This window comes from Notechis scutatus, chromosome 2 (assembly GCF_049901735.1).
Source record: "Notechis scutatus isolate UNSWTSFEM ecotype Mainland chromosome 2, rNotScu1.2, whole genome shotgun sequence".
NCBI classification, from domain to species: domain Eukaryota; kingdom Metazoa; phylum Chordata; class Lepidosauria; order Squamata; family Elapidae; genus Notechis; species Notechis scutatus.
Genome location: NC_142010.1, coordinates 197607272 through 197626119, shown reverse-complemented (window position 1 = coordinate 197626119; position 18848 = coordinate 197607272). Strand labels below are relative to the sequence as shown.

At 36.8% G+C, this 18848-nt stretch overlaps 1 protein-coding gene across 2 annotated transcripts in view; it reads right to left on the bottom strand.

Moving 5' to 3' along the window:
• The window catches only part of GLIS3 (GLIS family zinc finger 3), a 151568-nt gene that overhangs the window by 98274 nt on the left and 34446 nt on the right, over positions 1 to 18848 (bottom strand). For both annotated transcript variants that reach the window (XM_026675733.2, XM_087957764.1), the window contains exon 4: positions 701 to 905. In XM_026675733.2, the coding sequence (XP_026531518.1) occupies positions 701 to 905 (205 nt within the window). The remainder of the gene's footprint in view (positions 1 to 700; positions 906 to 18848) is intronic.

The following is an 18848-nucleotide window of genomic DNA, read 5'->3' as shown; positions in this document are numbered from 1 at the left end:
AAGTCCTGTGCATATCTCAAAAGCATCTTCTGCAAGAACATCCAACTCTCATGAAAGACCAGTAATGTAAACAGTCCTTCAAGCTTTTTACCTGCAGTTACCTGTTCTTTACTATTGCTAAAATTAATTTCCAATGTCATCATCATCATCGTCATTGTCAGCAGCAGCAGCAGCATCATACACTTTCCCCATAAAGTATGAAAAAAACTAAAATAAGATTCTGCCAAATTTGGTTACAGAATCTTTCAATACACTACATCAACCACAGATCTTTGCCATAAGAGATTAGAGATCACTGCTCCCTAAATAAATTTAATTAATAATTCAATCAGCTTACAACATTTCTTTACTAGAAGTTTAACAATTAGTATCCCCATGTACATTTGCTCAAGATTATTTAACATTTTTCTTTCATTTATATTAAAGCTTACCAACATTACTGTAGCCCATAATTCTAATATCATGGAAGTAAATTCAGAGGTATCAGTGGCATGTACAAAACTAATTATTGGTGATAAATTCAAAATGCTCTAAGGATGATAATATGATGGTCACATTGATTCTTGATTGCAATGCAGTGTTAAGTGGTATGCACCAGGAAAGATAATTCCAAACTGAATGACATAAAACACTCTTCTGATGCTGCAGATATGATAATCCTTGCTATATTATTGAAGAAAATAAAAACAGAACACAAGACCTTGTATCAGATGGTGTATCTGGATTTGACATGTTCATAGCCCTCTGTAAACTAGGGCTGATTTGGCTGCATGCTGTCGAGACCTGTTGAGTCGAAGGAGATAGAGGTCCCAGTCTCTGAACCACCATTGGATTGCTGGTGATTATCAAATTGTTGCAGCTGTTTTTTCCAATGGACTTGCACTGAGATCCGTAGACAAACGCTCCTAAAAATAAAGAAGTCAGATAAACTATTACATTATTTCTTTAAAATGACTCTGTTAATTAACCTCTAGTATGCTCCCCCCCCCCCATCATTGCAACATTAAGAAAAAACATTTTCATTAAATGTGGTCATACCATATGTTAAATCAGGGGTCCCCAACCACTGGTCCGTGGAACAAGTCCTACCGGGCCGCTGGTTTGCTGGGCGCCGTCATCTTTTTTTTGATGAAAAAGTGCTTCCGGTGAGCTTTTCCGGGTAGAAAGCTCACCGGAAGCACTTTTTCATCAAAAAAAGATGGCGGCGCCCAGCTAATGCCGGTACCGGGCCGCGCCATAAAAAAGGTTGGGGATACCGGGCCGCGGCATAAGAAAGGTTGGGGATCACTGTGTTAAAGAGTCCCCCTCTGAAGGAGGAGGGCTATTCAAAAATTTGAAAAACAAATGAATAAAGTTGTAGTTGATTAATTACATTGGTGAGGAGATCACATTATGGAAATCATTTTAATGAAAAGAAATGTGGGGTTGCAACTTAATTTGTTTTGCACTACACTTTCCCCAGTTCACATAGTAAAGATATCAGTGCTTGATACAACAGGTACAGATCTAAGTATTTTCCTCCACAGGCCAATGGATGGTCTCTTCCAGGAACTTGACATGACTTAGTCCTGTGGCAATGCAGTGCCATAAATTCTTCCCCTTCCCTCACTGCAATTAGCCTCTTGGGGAGGGTGAGGGAATAGCTCCATTACAAGACAGTGCTTTCCGCTTTCAACCCTCACAACTGGCCTAAAAGTCCGCCCTGTCCTATGGTATTGAAGGAAACTGAGAGACATCAAACAGAACCTTGATTGTATACCTTTCCTACCCTGGTTCACTAAAGGTCTTCAACAAGAGCAACCAATGTAGCTTTGATCAAATGCACAGGCCTGAATCCCAAGTGCCAAGGGTCCAGATCATTCATTTCCTCCAGGGTTCTTGGGAACTGCAATCCTGATACCAACTCAACAGGAGTAGGTTTATAATTACCCAAGATAGTTGAGATAAGCTGCAGCTTTTTTCAGAAAGAGTCATATCACTTCTTAGGCAGAAATTTGGAAGCAAAATGGTTTACTTAAGGACGTATTTACAACAGCCCCTTTCACTAGCCAGATAGGGCAGGGTGGTGGTAGAGCAACCTGTCCATTTCCTCAGGATCCACAGGTTCAAATCAATCATGGATTATTTCACAAGACAGGCCTTCTTCATTACAGTTGAACTTGGATTTCCCCAAATGAGATCATGTATTTTTAAACAATGTTGCCGGGCATTTCAATTTTCAAAACTGCTTTTTAACTAAAGTACATCAAACAAACCATTGATAATCATTAGAATCAGAAAATCTACTTATGCTAATTTGTGAAATCTTAGTGGATCAATTTACAAGATGCAAAAAATGCAAATGGAGTACAAAAACTAACAGCTTTCAAATTCCTTTTTTCAGCCAAAAATATCTAACAGTGTGTCTTCAGGGAATATAGACTATATATTTTTGCCAGTTATTTCATAGTGGAAATCAGGCAACTATTTTTAAGTACAACTTTAACCACAAATTGCAGTTCTGAAATAACTCAGTGACACCAATTGACCTTTTTCAATACTCTGTTTATAGAGAAAAAAGCTGTCTATCCATATGTATTATTAGTAGTAACATAGTGATAAATTTACATTATGCATCCCTGTAACATGAATTTGGCTTTCATGTTGAAAATACAAGAATCCCTTTCCCCTTTTCTTTTTATTACCTGAAACCTTTAGTTACTGCAGAGAGCAAGAAAGTTGACTGTGATAGAAATAGGCCAAACCCATTACCAAGATGATAGGAGAAAAAATACCAGTTAAGTCCAGAACAAGAAGTATGGGCAAGTAACTCAGGCGGACACATCCCTAATTCACATCCTGTGCTTTCCAGAGGAAAGGAGAGTAAAGCACAGTCAAACTTGCAAGATTATATTATTACAATCAATATTAATAAAAGTAGTTTTAGCCTTCTTCTTATCGTTTGGTCTACATAATGGGGCTGAGTTATATTCCCGAAGTTTCCATACCACACTGTTCTTGAGGATATGGTAGGAAATATGGTAATCCTCTTGGTTACTGTTAACTCCTGGTGAATTCATTGTCATTTCTGTGTATTTTTTGCAACAAAATTATCGAAATAGTTTTCCACTGCCTTCTTATATTTAGACTTGTCAACTTCCCAGTCTTTCTCACTGCCTGTCATTCTTGGTTATCTTTCATTCTAATTACGGATCCAATCCTGCTTAATTTTCTGGAATCAGCCAAGGTTGGATATGTGTGGCATATAAAGCATGACCTGATAGAGACAACTATAATATTGGTGGCAATAATTGGATCTGTAATTACCGAGGACTTTAAATTGAAGATACAATTTGGACCACAACTTTTTTGCCAGGTAAAATTTGTGATGTTCCAGTAGAATGTACAGGAGTTTCTATTAACATTTTTATTTAACATATAATTTTTATTCCATATTATTAGAGATAGTTTTGGAATTCTTCATACAAATACTGCTTTTTCATATTTTTTGTTGTTGACATTATTGTTTATCATATTCATTATTGTTTATTATATTAACATTAAACTTTGATTAGGGAACTGTAATTAGCAAAGAATAAAAATATATGAAGTTAGCATTTATAACCAAATCATCGGCTAACGTGTGAAGAAAGTCAGTTTGTTGGGAAAAAATGAGATAACTGTGAAAGGCAAGACAAAGAAAAAATATCAGAAAACACGAAAAAGAGTTTTATTTATTTTTCCCACTTAACCACTTTCAAAACGTTGTAAAAATTATTAGGAGACACTATATTAATAGTCCTGCATTTTAGTACCATGTGAGAAAAACATAAAGAAGGTTTGAAGAACAAATTACTTTACCGGGCTCTTGACAAGAATACATATCTTGAACAATAATACCATCATTGCTTCCTTATTGAAAGTCTGTCTCTATGAAGAAAGCACGAAGTTAAGTTGCTGACTGGAGAGACAACAATCTGTTCAGATTGCAAGATTTTATTATCAACATCTCAAGTCTTTTTTTGCTTTTCTATATTCAATTGGTTCTGGTACAAAACATGGAAAGAAAGGGAAAAAGAGGACAACCAGCAGCAAGGTGGATGGACTCACTTACAGTGGTGATGGGTGCACCATTGGAGGCCTGAATGACCAAGTTAGGGAGAGATCCTCAGGGGGGAGAAAATCTATCTATGGACTCACTAAGAATTGACAATGGCTTGATAATCAGTCAAATAAACCAACAAACAATATTCCAATTATGATTACCAAAATGAATAAATCATTTTTCCCAAAAATGCTGGAAATGCAGTGAAGAAATTGGATCTTTCTTCTATATGTCATGGCAAAATTGTAAACTATACTAGAAATTAATTCATCATACAGTTCCAAAAGTTGTAATCTCATTTCAATCCAGGAGGTTTTTTTTTTAATTAAACATGACTAAGCCATATATTTCTTCAAAATAACCAGAACTAGCATTATATATAACAGCTGCAAGGATTTTATATCTCTTGAATCGAAAAAAATTCTGATCCTCTCTATTAAAAATGGTTAATTAAAAAGAATTATAATGTCTAAAATAACTTCCTACCTACAAATTAAATCTGATGTACAATTAAATTTTGTTTGGAAACCATTTGTGTACAATTTTATGCATGGAATTGTGTCACAACCCAAATTTGGATTCTAGACTTCATTTACTTATATTAGATTAACTAGAATTTAAACTAACATCTAATATAAACTTTATTTATAGTGATTTTGAATATATTGTTTAATCTTAATATTTTTGCATTTTTTTTCTTATTGATTTTAAATGTACTTATCAAATATTTTCATAGCTTAATAGAGAGATGCTAGATGTAAAATGTACACAGCACACGAAGCAGTAATGTTGTATGAGAACATATTAATTATATGATGGTTTAACTGTGCTGGTTATTCAAAATTTTCTAGCAATTCATCATCTTTATTTTATTGCTTATATTAGAGTTCTTTCTTAATATCCATTTAAATCTGTATTTGTTTATTTGTATATATAACTATTATTTCTGTTCTTTTTTCTTTAAAACTACAACAAAATTAAATAGAATAAAAAATAATGCTGTCCATATATTATAGTTTACCCTATGTTAATCGACTAATTTGGTGTCCTCAACTGCAGATGAATGTATCTTCTTATTTTCAATATTAATTAAATTCAAGACTAGTTCCGTTGATGCCTTTGAATATGGAATGAGGAGGAGGCAATATCTAATATTTAACTTGAAGCCACTGATGTCTTAAATCAGTCTTGACTAAAGATACAATTTTTCCAGAAAATGTTAAGCAACAGGAAAAAAACGTTCAAGAAAAATTACAATTTATGCTACAAACTAATACCTATCATAGCTAGAAATTCATTTTTGATACCTTATAAAATGTATCATTTTGTTACTGGGGTCATTTAAATTAAGCAAGATCCAACCTGAATTTGCAATTCAATTCAAAAAAATGATTCAATTTCAATTTCCTCATCCAATTATCAAATTAATTCAGTTCGGAGACTTGATTTAAGAAAAGTATGCATTCATATGCACAAAAATGCATGGAATGTTGATGGAATGATTTGATTGAGTACTCTTTGAAACTTCCCTGAAACCTACAGAGGCTGAGCTCTAAGCAACATAGCATCTTTTCATTTTTATTTATTCAGGTATGTAAAAATTAACCCTGAAAGAGAAGAAACCACATCAGTCTAGAAAATAATATTTTGTATGCTAGAGGTGCTCCCTGTTGTAGCAAAGAAATATAACACTTTCCTGGAAACAGAGGAAAAGAACATAAGGAGCAATTTCTCTTTTTCTATCAAGCCATAGTTAAAGCATTTGATTCTAGAGGCAATGAGAAATAGTGATAATCATAATGCTGTTTTTAAAACCATTTAAATGGTTGACAATCATGACATCTGGCATCAGAGAACGGAATTGTTTTATGGCATCTTATTCTAGCGATGGCAGCCATCAGTTATTTTATCTCTGTTCTGATTCCAGGGAAAGCACAGAACTTCCCCACTCCCAGAAAATAAAGAGGTGCCAAGCCCACAACAAGCAAACAACCATAACTAATGTAGGCGCTTTGGCCCAGAAAACACTATATGGAAACTCAGTCTATAGTGCCTGTTTTGCAAGAAGTCACTTTTTTGGGAATGGATAGCACTGCAGAGGAGGAAAATTATTCCCAGTGTAGATAAGGCTAAGCTAGCGAAACATTTTTTAATAGTATGAATAGCCTGATGATGAATCCCACATACAGCTCTTTGGTAGAAAGGCAAATTCCATATTTGGGGTCTTTAGGGGAAAAATCCCAGAGCCCAGTTTATTCCAGCAAGTGGACTTAAAATATCTTCTGTGGAGTTTGAAAATGGATAACCCCAATAATATTTTGGAACTATTGAGTATATATATAAGATTATAAGTATAAATATAAGATTATAACAAAGAGGGATTTTTAGTTCAGAAAAATAAGTAACAGGCAATAGTGATAGTAAAAAGAAAGTGGGCAGAGTTTTCTCATTTGTTTGTAACCCAGGCCTTTAATAAGGCTGAATCGAAGTATTTCTTTATATAATGTATAGTTAAGTGCATAGAATTTGCTACTGTAAGACTAACAAACATCACTAAAATTTGAATACAGGTAGTCCTAGACTTACAACAATTCATTTAGTGACCATTCAAAGTTACAAGGGCACTAAAAAAAAGAGATTTATGATCATTTTTCACCCTTGCGACTGTTGCAGCATCCCCATGGTCACATGATCAAAGTTCAGATGCTTGGCAACTGGCTCATACTTATGACGGTTGCAGCGTCCCGGCGTCATGTCATCCCCTTTTGTGATCTTTTGACAAGCAAAGTCAATGGGGAAGCCAGATTCACTTAACAACCAGGTTATTAATTTAACAAATGCAATGATTCTCTTAAGAACTGTGGCAAGAAAAGTCATAAAATGGGGCAAACTCACTGAACAAACGTTTCACTCAGCAACATAAATTTGGGGCTCAATTGTGGTCGTAACTCAAGGACTACCTGCACTTTGAAAACAAAATGAAAGAAGACAAGGCAATCAACAACATATAATCATGAAGGCTAGAAATTACCTCCAACAGTAAAAGCAGTAAAACTCTTAATATCAGTTGCTAGGGTCCATATGGGGCATTGTTTGTTATAAGAGTAGACTTTCAGTTTTCCCATAGGGCACCGTTCTGACCCAAACCTTGTTCCAAGGAAACAAACATGGAACAGAGGGAACAGCAAAACCTTTTAAGGATTCTTTACAAATTCCGTTCCTTCACGGTTAAAAGGCTGTTTCAAACTAATTGTCTCTGATAAGAACGAGCCTTGCCAAGGTTGTGCAAGGCTGCCAAGAATACTAGATAAAGTTACTAAGAAATATTTCAAACACAAAGAGTCTCCAAACACCAACCAAGATACTCCGAAAGTCCACAAGGCTTGAGTGCAAAAACTTCTTTGCTTCCTGCATAGAACTGTGGTTTCTCAGCTGGCTTTTTATCTCTTAAGGCTTTTTATCTCTTAAGGGAGAGGCCATTATCTTGCAGCCTTACTCCTGAGTCACCCGTACTGCTGCAGCTAGCTGCTTTTTCCTTCGAACAGTCCTGCACGGACGTGCACTGGGTACAGGCTCCTTGGGGACCATTGCTGCCAGCCTCCACAATCTCCGAAGGCAGCATTCCATTCCCTGATGGTCCTGGCCCCATCCCTGCATCACACGCAGGCCCCTCATCTGAGTCCTCGCTCTCCGAGACCTCAGCCATCCGCACTTGCTGCCGGCGAACCACAACAGGCACGGGGTTTCAAATGTGGGTTGAGAACCTTCAAAAGTAATTTAAGCTTCTGCAGATAAAGCAGAAGAAGCCTTAAAACTGACTTCTACTTTGCCTGAATAGCTCACAAAAAGCTTGTACAAGTCTGATACTAGTTTTAAACAAATGGGTCTAGATAACTTTTATTAATGAAGAGGGTCTCACACATATTCTTTTAACATTTGAGGGGTATTGCAAACTTTGACAAATCTTGTGTTAGCCTTGTAAATGGAATGCTGGGCCAGACTGGCTTTTGATCATATTCAGAGTAACTTCTAAGTACCTTTTGTCCTTATATATCTGAGCATCATAAAAGTTCTGCAAGCAACAGGCTCCAGCAGTAGCAAGGTGTTACTCGACTTATGACAATTGAGCCCAACATTTCTGTTGTTAGGTGAGACATTTGTTAAGTGAGTTTTGCCCATTTTATGCCTTTTCTTGCCACAGTTAAGTGAATCACTGCAACTGATAAATTACATCACCCGGTGGATAAGTGAATCTAGTTTCCCCACTGACTTTGCTTCTCAGAAGGTTGCAAAAGGTGATCACATAAACTTGGGACACAACAACAGTCATAAGTATGAATCAGTTGCCAAAAATCTGAATTTTGATCACATGATCATGGGGATCCTACAAAGATTGTAACTCTGAAATGAACTGTTGTAAGTCGAGGACTACCTTGTACTGGCAAAGATTTATTTCATCGGTACAACTGGGACATGATGTCTTCCCTCTATTCATAATGAAGACCAAGCTGTTAAAGCTGATTCTTTTATTTCAGTGGGGTTTAGAGCTAGAACACATTATAATAATCATTCAAAAATTAATCAAAAAGTTCATATATAACCTTTAACAGGAGTTTAATATGCACAAACCTCATATCATAATACATCATTCTGGAACCTGAATTCCTCTGACATCACCTGCCTTATTCCAGAAGAGATATAGTGAATGGATATCACTCCCTAAGACTCCATTTCATTTCATGTTGTATGTATGTTATAACAAACTAGTTTTCATTCATCTAATGAAATGTGGAAAAATGTCATTGTGGATTTGTCTTGGTGTAGAACTTCTGCGTCTTCATTCAGCCTGAAATAAAAGGATTAACTTCCTGGGATGGTGTAATTAGGTCCATAGCTACAGTTGATTGTAATACTTTTCTACCATTTCAATTTTTTTAAAGATAATACTCTTACTTCAGCCATGCCAGAACTATTTAGGTGTCACCTTTATGATGTCAACAAGAAAATATTATAAGACTTTGCAAATTAAGCAGCTGAAAATAAGGTTCATGAGTTTCAATTTTATATTTCCCCATATAAATCAAAATTTCCTGTATCAATAATTAAGCATTAATAATTAACATGTGCAAACATCAAAATACTTTATAGAAATGTTAATCTGTCCAGTTCCTCATTCTTCTGCCTGCCTATTTTGCTGTTTCTCCTCTTTAGTTAGTTAATAGCTAAGCCTCCGTCATCTCTGACACGCAACTAAATTCCCCAATGTGATTTTCAAAGAATGTGACTTTTATGGAGATTTTTGTTTTATTTATTACTCTAATTGAAGACATTCATTTCATTTTGTTCCCCCTCAAAATATTTTTATATCTTACAGAAAGGTTTTGTTACAAATCTATTGAACTTTTGCTATAGTGAGTAAACCTTTGGTATTAGAATATCTTTCTCACATCCGGTTATGAATTTAGCCATAAAGTGTGTTATTCATTTATGGTGGGGAAGTTTTGACAATGGAAAGATTTAGTATTAGTTAAAAAAGAGCCAAGTATTACACATAGCAGATTTTGAAGGCCTTTATAAATGTCACATTTTTTTCTCACTGTTCCAATCATGGATTTTTAGTATTCACTATAATTCTATAAAACATTACTCATGGTCCTAAAAACTGAAGTTCATTGTGATTGGCACATGGAAAATACAGATATATTTAAGTTTTAAGTAATAAAAATGCTTGATTAGATTCAATAGAATTACTGTAATGCTATGCTTTCTATTTCAGGGTAACATTCTGTTTATTGACTCTTGTTGTCTTTTGTGACTTTAGGGATATATTTTTCTGAGAACTATTTATTTTTATTACAAACTGTTCTGATACCATTTTTGACAACTGTATTAGAAAGCCACTGCATAAATAAAAGCATAACAACACTATTAACTATAGCTGGTTCTGAGAACTGAGCTACACATTACACTTAATATGCGCTGTTTAACTATGCTTTTGTTTCCTTGATTAATTAGTTACAGGGATACCAAATGGAATGGCTATTGTAAAGGCATTATATTGCAAGGCAAGGTTACTTCATTCCACAGCAATCTTTGGAATGGAATGGGAATGTCCTGTGACCCCTCATGTGCAACCAAGAGCTTCAGAAAATAAGTTCCCAATGGTACCAAGCATGGAAAGACAGGATTTTTTTTTGCCTAATAATAGAAACCAAAAACCAAAAAAAACTGTACTGTACCTCCTGAAGATAAGGAGTCATAGGACTAAAGATTTTATCCCATAAATAAGCTTTCTGAACACAGACACATAATTTAGACAGCAAATCTAAAACTGTAACTCAACGAGTAGTCCTTAATGGGTCTAAGTCTACATGGAAAGAAGTAAGCAGTGAGGTGCCACAAGGTTCTGCCTTAGGCCCAGTACTCTTCAATAACTTCATTAACGACAAAGATGAGGGAACAGAAGGGGAACTTACCAAATTTGCAGGTGATACTAAGCTGGCAGGAATAGCTAACACCCAAGAAGATAGGCTCAAAATCCAGATGGATCTTGACAGACTAGAACACTGGGCCATATCTAACAAAATGAAATTCAATGTAGAGAGAAGTAAAGTCCTACACTTAGGCAAGAAAAACCAAAAGTACACATATAGACTGGGTGAAACCAGGCTCAATAGCAGTAACTGTGAGAGGGATCTTGGAGTCTTAGTGGACAAACAGCTAAATATGAGCCAGCAGTGTGCAGCAACCACCAAAAAAGCTAATGCACTCCTAAGATGTATTAACAGAGGATACAATCAAGATCAAGGGAGGTACTAATACCACTCTATGAAGCCTTAGTAAGACCACACCTAGAGTACTGCATCCAGTTTTGTTCACCACATTACAAAAAAGATGTTGAGATTCTAGAAAGAGTACAGAGAAGAGCAACCAGGATGATTAGGGGACTGGAGGCTAAAACATACAACGAACGGTTGCAGGAACTGGGCTTGGCTAGCCTAGTAAAGAGAAGGACCAGGGGAGACATGATAGCAGTCTTCCAATATTTGAGGGGCTGCCACAGAGAGGAAGGGGTCAAGCTATTTTCTAAAGCTCCTGTAGGCCAGACAAGGAATAATGGATGGAAACTGAACAAGGAGAGATTTAACCTGGAAATAAGGAGAAACTTTCTGACAGTGAGAACAATCAACCAATGGAACCGCTTGCCCTAGGAAGTTGTGGGAGCGCCATCACTTGAGACTTTCAAGAAGAGATTGGACTGCCATTTGTCAGAAATGGTGTAGGGTCTCCCGCTTGGGTGCAGAGGTTGGACTAGATGACCTACAAGTTCCCTTCCAACTCTGATTATCTGTTATCTGTTAAGTCTGAGAATTGGGAAATCTGCAGTGTTAGCAACACTAAACTGGGTGGTGAGACACAATATTAGACTTATGGCCAATCTATAAAAGTTTCAGAAATGTGCTTCCTGGATAATTGAGGCAATTTCTATTAGGGAGGCTAAGAGGAGGCTTTGTGCCTAGGTTAAGAATAGTGACGCAGAGGATTTATTTAATTAAGAAAATTTATATGGCTGCCCAAGTCTCTCTCAGTGACTCCAGGTAACTTACAAAGATAAAAACCCAATACAAAAATAAAAAGCAATGAACTCCTACCCCCCACCCCCCAGCAACAACAACCAATCAAATAAACCACTTGATGGGCTCCATCTCATTCTGGTTCCCAGGCCCATTGGCAAAATCAGCTCTTTAGGCCTCGCAAAACAGTGTCAATGTGGGGCCAATCTTATCTCCGTGGGGGGTGATGTTCCATAAGATGATGTTGTATAGAGAGATCCCTTCTTCTTGGTCCCACTAGACGTCCCTCTGAAGAAAGGGGACCAATAGCATTCCCTGTTTCCCCCTCCTGGTGGGTCAGGTGGATGAATAGGGAAGAACGGATATTATGGGAAGAATTAAAAAGACAAGGGGGAAGAAATTGGGTGGATTTGGGCACTGAGTCAGAACCCAGTAATCCTGCTTTAATAGAGGATCTAATGAACAAAGCAGTTGTCGTAGATAGTGGTCAGAAACACACATAGAGACTTAATGATTTCTTGAGTGGCTTTTCCTCAGTCATTAAAATATATATTATATGAAACAAAGTGTAAGATTCATTTATAGTCTATTTGGCTGGTGATATTTCTAATCCGCCCTTTTGCCTATAGTAGATGTGGAAAATCTATTTTTTCTAATGCATCCTTCCAAGGGCTATAAAGGAGATGCCTGATGACACAATATACACATGTAGGCAGGACTCACATTTTTGCCCACTTTAATGCATTTTTCCAGTTGAGTAGATGTACAGAAATATGTTGGTAATATTTGTTTTGCATCTTTGGGTGTGTCACTGAAAATTGGTGGCAAAACCTGTGGCTATTTCAATAGCCTCAAAGTGCAGATTCACAGCTTATGTGCAGCCAACAGCACATGAACTGCCCATCAGAAAATATGGCTGTGTTAGTTGTGTACCTCTATATTATTTGAATGGATGTAGCAAAGCGGAATCAACTGAAGTGTATAAGCTGCTATAAGTGGTAAAAAATTATGTAACTGTTCAAGCAAAATTATCCTAAACTTGTAACCATCTCAAGTTTGCAATTATACATCTTGATATGTGGCTCATGGCTATATTACAACCATGATGGATAATTTGCTTTATTTATTCCCATGCTCTGCAGCTGCTGCAACTAGAATAGAAACTAGAGTGAAGTAATGGCAAAGGGGAGAACTTCAAGGCAGATACTAAGTTAAAGAATAAGTCTGCAGAAATTCTATATAAGCGATTTCACTATTTGCATTAAGAATGGACAATCTGTGTATAGCAATAGCATTTAGACTTCTTTACTGTTTCATGGTGCTTTACAGCTCTCTCTAAGCTGTTTACAGAGTTCAGCATGTTGACCCCAACAATCTGGGTCCTCATTTTGCCCACCTTGGAAGGATGAAAGGCTGAGTCAACCTTGAGCCTGGTGGGATTCGATCTGCCAAATTGCAGACAGATGGCAGTCAACAGAAGTAGCTTGCAGTACTGTACTTGAGCCACTGCACCACCATGGCTCACCGTGGAATGGGGTGTATAACTCCGCATTCCATTTTTGCACTGCTTGGAACTGCTGAAATTCTGCACAAAAACCAACAAATTAATGTATTTTTCATGTTTTAAAAACATATAGTGTATATAATTCCACTAAGATTAAAGCTTAATCTACTAGAGGGAGGAGGAAAGATCAAATTCCCCCCAGACGAAAAAAAACTTTTGGCTTTGCTTCTTCACAAAGCATCACTGCAGTCCTATCTTGCCCTCTGAGGTCTTGAGTAGCCTAAATATCTAGTATGTCTAGAAAAACTTCCACCATTTGGTATGCTTCTTTTTTCCATGTAAGAATAAAGTGTGGAATTGGTTGTTGAAAAATTATACTGCTTTTTAACATTAGGTGTCAGATTATTTTAATCCTCTCCAGCATTTAATGATTTTGCTTTTTTAAAAAAATGTACTCGGAGGAGGTTATAATTTAAAAAGTACATATATGCTACTTTAATTATATTGCAATTATGTATTAAGCTAATTGTATTAACTTTTTGAATTTAATTCAATATTATTTCCTTCTTCTTTTAATTAAATGGTAAGCTGCCTCAGACAAGGGGTTATAAATAAAACACCTTAAATAATACAAATGGTGTGAACTCTTATATCCAGTCAAATAATGTGGTACATAGAGTTATCTTCCTATTCACTGAATAATCCAACAGGTAGTATAACCCATCAATTTCAATCCATATCTGAGTAATTGTGACACAGAAAAAGCAGTAAAGGCAGTCCTCATTTAATGACTGCTTCTTTAGTGACCATTTGAAGTCATGACAGTGATGAAAAACTAACTTTATGACCAACTCTTGTATTTACAACCTGTGCAAGTGTGTAAAGCAAAGGAAAGCTGAAGTAAGATCATAAGCACAGTCATAGTTTCATTTAGTCACTGCTTCACTTAGTAACCAAAATGCTTACCGCAACTGTGGTCACTAAACAAGGATTTGTTTGTTTTGCAGAGCCACTGTTGCAAAACTGTCCCCTATACACAAATATTGGGATTGCTTATTTCTCCTACAGAAGGCTAAGAACAAAGAATAGTACATGCCAAGTCTTGTGCCAGAGTCATTTAGGAATCAATATTTATCAATCACTTTGCTGATTAGGCTTGGATCCCGGGCTCTGATGAAATAGGTTTCATGTGTTTTATTTTTATACTTATTTAAATTACATTATATTTTTAGATCTATTTAAAAATAATAATCTCAGAGATACCAAGCATCCTTTTATCTGCAATGAATCATAATGAAAATCTTCCTTATTGGGCACCATAAGTAACATTTCTGAATACACGGTTTGGAAAAAAACATGACTTGGTTTTGACCTGCACAGACAATAATATACAAGTGCTACAAATCTCTTTCAGAATTATAATTTTGGACTGAGATAGAAAAAGAAGTGACAGAATTAATGTACACAGTTAAGACTGCAATAGAAGAAATAATCAATTGTCTTTATTCAAAATAAAAGTTCAGCGTGGTCTAATAAAGCAGCAGGTGCTTCTTTTTTTAAGTTTTCAGATACATATGATATAAAAGGATCCCTTAGAATTTGAGGTAGTTCACAGGAAGTCATACAAGAATAGAAGCCAAAAATGTTAATAGATCTAGATCAAATGTCTATATAATAACCAATAAGGATACTTGAATGATATACTGTAATCACTCTATAAATCACTAATTTTCCTCTCTCATACATAAATAACCTAAATTTGATGGATCATTCATTTGATTTGAAAGAAGCCAAGTTTATAGTACTATTTCCCCCCCTGAAAAGTGGTATACCCATAGAGGAATCTCAGATTCTCAAGGTACCATCTTAGCATTTTTCCTTCCAAAATATTCTTAGTAAACTAAACAGACTACTTGCAGTTCAATGCCATGAGGTAATCAACCATATACTTTTCAGCAGTGCCTGTAAGAAACTGACAAAGCAGCATGAAGAACAATGTCTCTCTTCAAGTGGAACTAGAGTAAGAAATTACCCAGTGCTGACCAGTGCAAACAATTTTGTGCAGGTAATTAACTTGGCTGGTTCAAAGCAGACAGAAATGAGATCACCACCTTCTATGGAAATGCAATTTAGTTGCTGAGTTGAGACATATGAAAACAATGAGGTTTCTAAGGATTAAAATGAGAATGCCTAATGAAATACATAGTCAAAAAGTCAAAGGCTTGAAACCGGAATGCCTAATAAAACATGTAAGTAAAAACAGAAAGGAGGAGGGGGAAACTTTGCATGTTAAAAATCCAATGTTTGTATTCAACCAATAAATGTCTGTAAAAAGATAAAGAAAATAATATACACTCTTAAAAGACACCCTCATTAATCTAAGTGATATTAAACGTTTAATATAAACAGAAAATAAGAAAAAAAGTATGACTATAGGCTTAGGTAATCATACTATAGGCCTAGATAATGAACCTTTTTGCAAATACACAAGTTTTCTCAATAAGGCACATGCTTGGGATGTGACAGGCAGGTTTGCATTGATAAGTATTTGTACCGATCCATATTGGAACAAATGACATTGCAATCGTGCTTTGCATTAGGTGCCAACAGAAACATTTAATGGCCACATTTCCAAGATAAATGACTCCCAACAAGATGAAAAACATCACAAAAACTATAAAAAAATGTTGGGAAGGCATGTTGCAAATCTTTTAAAGGAGTTTTAAAGGAAATTTTGTGAGGGAAAGAAAAGAGACCATAGAAAATAATGCAAGCCCCCAAAAAAAAAAAAAAAAAAAACCTGCTGGAAACAGGCCTGCAAGATGTAGAGGCATTTCATAATGTCTAGTGTCTTTGTGTATAGACAGAGTATACAGGAAGAAACAGAAGTTTTATTGCAGAAAGCCAAATATTTTTAGTGGGCATTATTGCATTCTGGTGGAATAAAAATTCATGAAATGAATGTCAGGATTGAAGGGTACAATTTATTCAAAAGCCTAGACAAAAGACGTGGTAGATTGGGGCTGAATGTGAAGGAAGTGTCCATTTGTACTGAGGATCAAGAATTTGAATACGAGGATCTAGTCAAGCAGTCCACAGAGGGACAGTAATAAGTGATAGTGATAGGCCAGAAGTTCTCAGCTCCTACTTTGTCTCAGCTTTTTCTTCAAGGGGAATATGATCAAATGACTCTTAAACAAAAGGAGGGAGCGCTAATCCAATGTAACTAGCACGTATGCGCAAGGGGAACCGTTACCTGCACCTTGCGTGAATTTAGAAGCATTTTTGCAAACATCTTGTTTCACTGACAAATCTGCAAACTATGTCCCTTGTGCAAAATTATCCCGCACCTAGTTTGGTGAATATGGTGAAATTAATATCTTGGGGGCCTTCCAATCTTCTTGTCTCTTCTTGTGTTTCTTATTTCTGCTAAATGAATCTGGATATGTCCAAACCAAAGAGACTTAATACGTGTCATAGGAAATAATGAGTCAAATCAGAATAAAACAAGTGACAATGGACAATTCAAAGGCTTGTTATTAGAGGACAATTTCAAAGATAACATTATAGAAGAAAACAATAACCATATTAAAGAGTGAATATTGTAAAAAAGAAACCACGGAATAGGAAAACTTCTTTTCGGTATTTCAATGTTTCAAAACCGATTGAAAGTAATTTTATACAGCAAACTAAATGATGAATTACTGGTAAATATTCTGCAAAAAAGTTATGTTGGCCAATTACAACATTTTACCTCCCACATTTCCTCCCTAGCAATATTCCTCATTTATATGGCAGATCTCTGCTCTTTTCAAGATAAGGAATGCATTCTTTACATATCACATTAAATTCCTAAGTTTTGTCATTAATCTTATAATGCTAACATGAAGTGGTTATTAGTGCCAGCATCTTAGTATGTCACAATTATGTTTTCATATTGCAAAAATTATTGCTGGTACAGCCAAGGACAGTTGTAAATAATCTTCCCCTTCCTCACTACAAAGCTCCAATTTATTAGTATAATCCGATATCATAACAATGGGTTCAAATTTAGTCAGTAATTTATAATAACATGTGTTTTTGTAGTTAGCACAATTGCCTAATTTAATGTTACATGTGGCATTTTGCTTCTACTATGCATTTTCTTTTTGTAAAAAATAGTTTTAGCCCGTAATAATTCTGGAATATTTTGTTATTGTTATCAAAACAATTGTTAAGAGTTACACGAATATTCAATGTACTTTAAATCAGTTTTGATCATAAGATATAGCTTGTTGCTTTGAACTAGCTAGTGCTACGGAACTACATCTATTATACACACACACACACACTGCAGATTTTACTACTGTATCAGCCGCACAAGGGTAGAAAGGTTTTATTTAGCATGTCCAGACTATCTAATGTTGGCATTTGAAACCTTGTGCCCCAGAGTGTTTGGTTGAAACGACACGAAGAAGGCCTCTGTTCTCCTTGAAGGCACCGTGCGATCTATGTATATGCGTAGAGCCCTTCTTACATCCAAACGGATGTAATCTCTGTAATCTCTGAACTGGCAGCCTATGGAGAGCTAGTTCCGCCCTTTTCTCCTCAGGCTTGAGGGCCTCCTCTGCCTCACTTGGAATAGTGGAAGAGGATGCCAGGGCAATTATCGGCTTGTCCACTTCCGGAGTGTTGAGGGAGTTGGAAAATTTGGGAGCTAGATTATAAAATCTTTTGTCATATCCCATTGGGACGGGGTATGAGGCTGAAGCTGCCCATTGTTTCTGCACTAGGTCAGAAAACATATGAGGAACGGGGATTACGTCTGCTTCAGCGACCGGTTGGGAGAATATTTGATTCTCTGACTCCCCTGTAATCTCAGATGGTTGGAAGGTGGGGGGGGGGTTGTTTTGTCATGCCGTGCAGTGTTCTTAGCCTTGAACAACAAGGATTTCAATCACTGTGGGCGGAATAGACCCGTAAATACAGGTTGCTCGGGAATGAGGCCCTTGTCGTCGACATCCCAGTCTCCAGTGGGTCCATCTCTGACAAGCCCTGGTCTATGGTGTGGATTGACCCTTCTTCCATTTGTTCAATTGGGTCAAATTTGTCTCCCAGGTCATTTGGACCCAGTGATGGCATATCTGGGGGAATGGGGAGCCCCACTTGGGGAGGTACCTGAGTGAAATGCTGTTCCAATATGCCTATGGACCGCTCAGAGAGGGATCCGCAGTCCGAAGCTGTGGATGGTCTTCTGGCCCGAACCACTTGTTGGACGCCTGCCATTATGCCCCTTTGAATTGCCAACTCCATCCACGCCCTCATGTTGGCTGGGATTTCCTCCGGAAGTACCCCTTCCTGGCGAAGGCCAGCAGCAGTGGATGTAAATGTTGCCTCCGGGGCCCTCCTAGAGGCGATCGCAGTGGATGGAACTTCTTGAGGAATCTGTTTAGCTATGCTACGCCTCTGAAACAAATCCAGGGGTGAGGGTGGAGGACTTGGGGCCTGAGCTATGTTAAGCAGAAGCTGTGATGCTGGTGCGGCCTGCCCCTTTTTCCTTGGTACCTTTTTGAACTTGTTTTTCTAAGGCCTGATGGTGTCTGCGTGGGTCCTTTTCGGCTGCCTTAGAAGGCTTTTTGGGCTCCATGGGCCTGTCCCGGGCCTTGGATGTTACTCTGGCTCTAGAACTGTAGTTGCTTGCCATTTT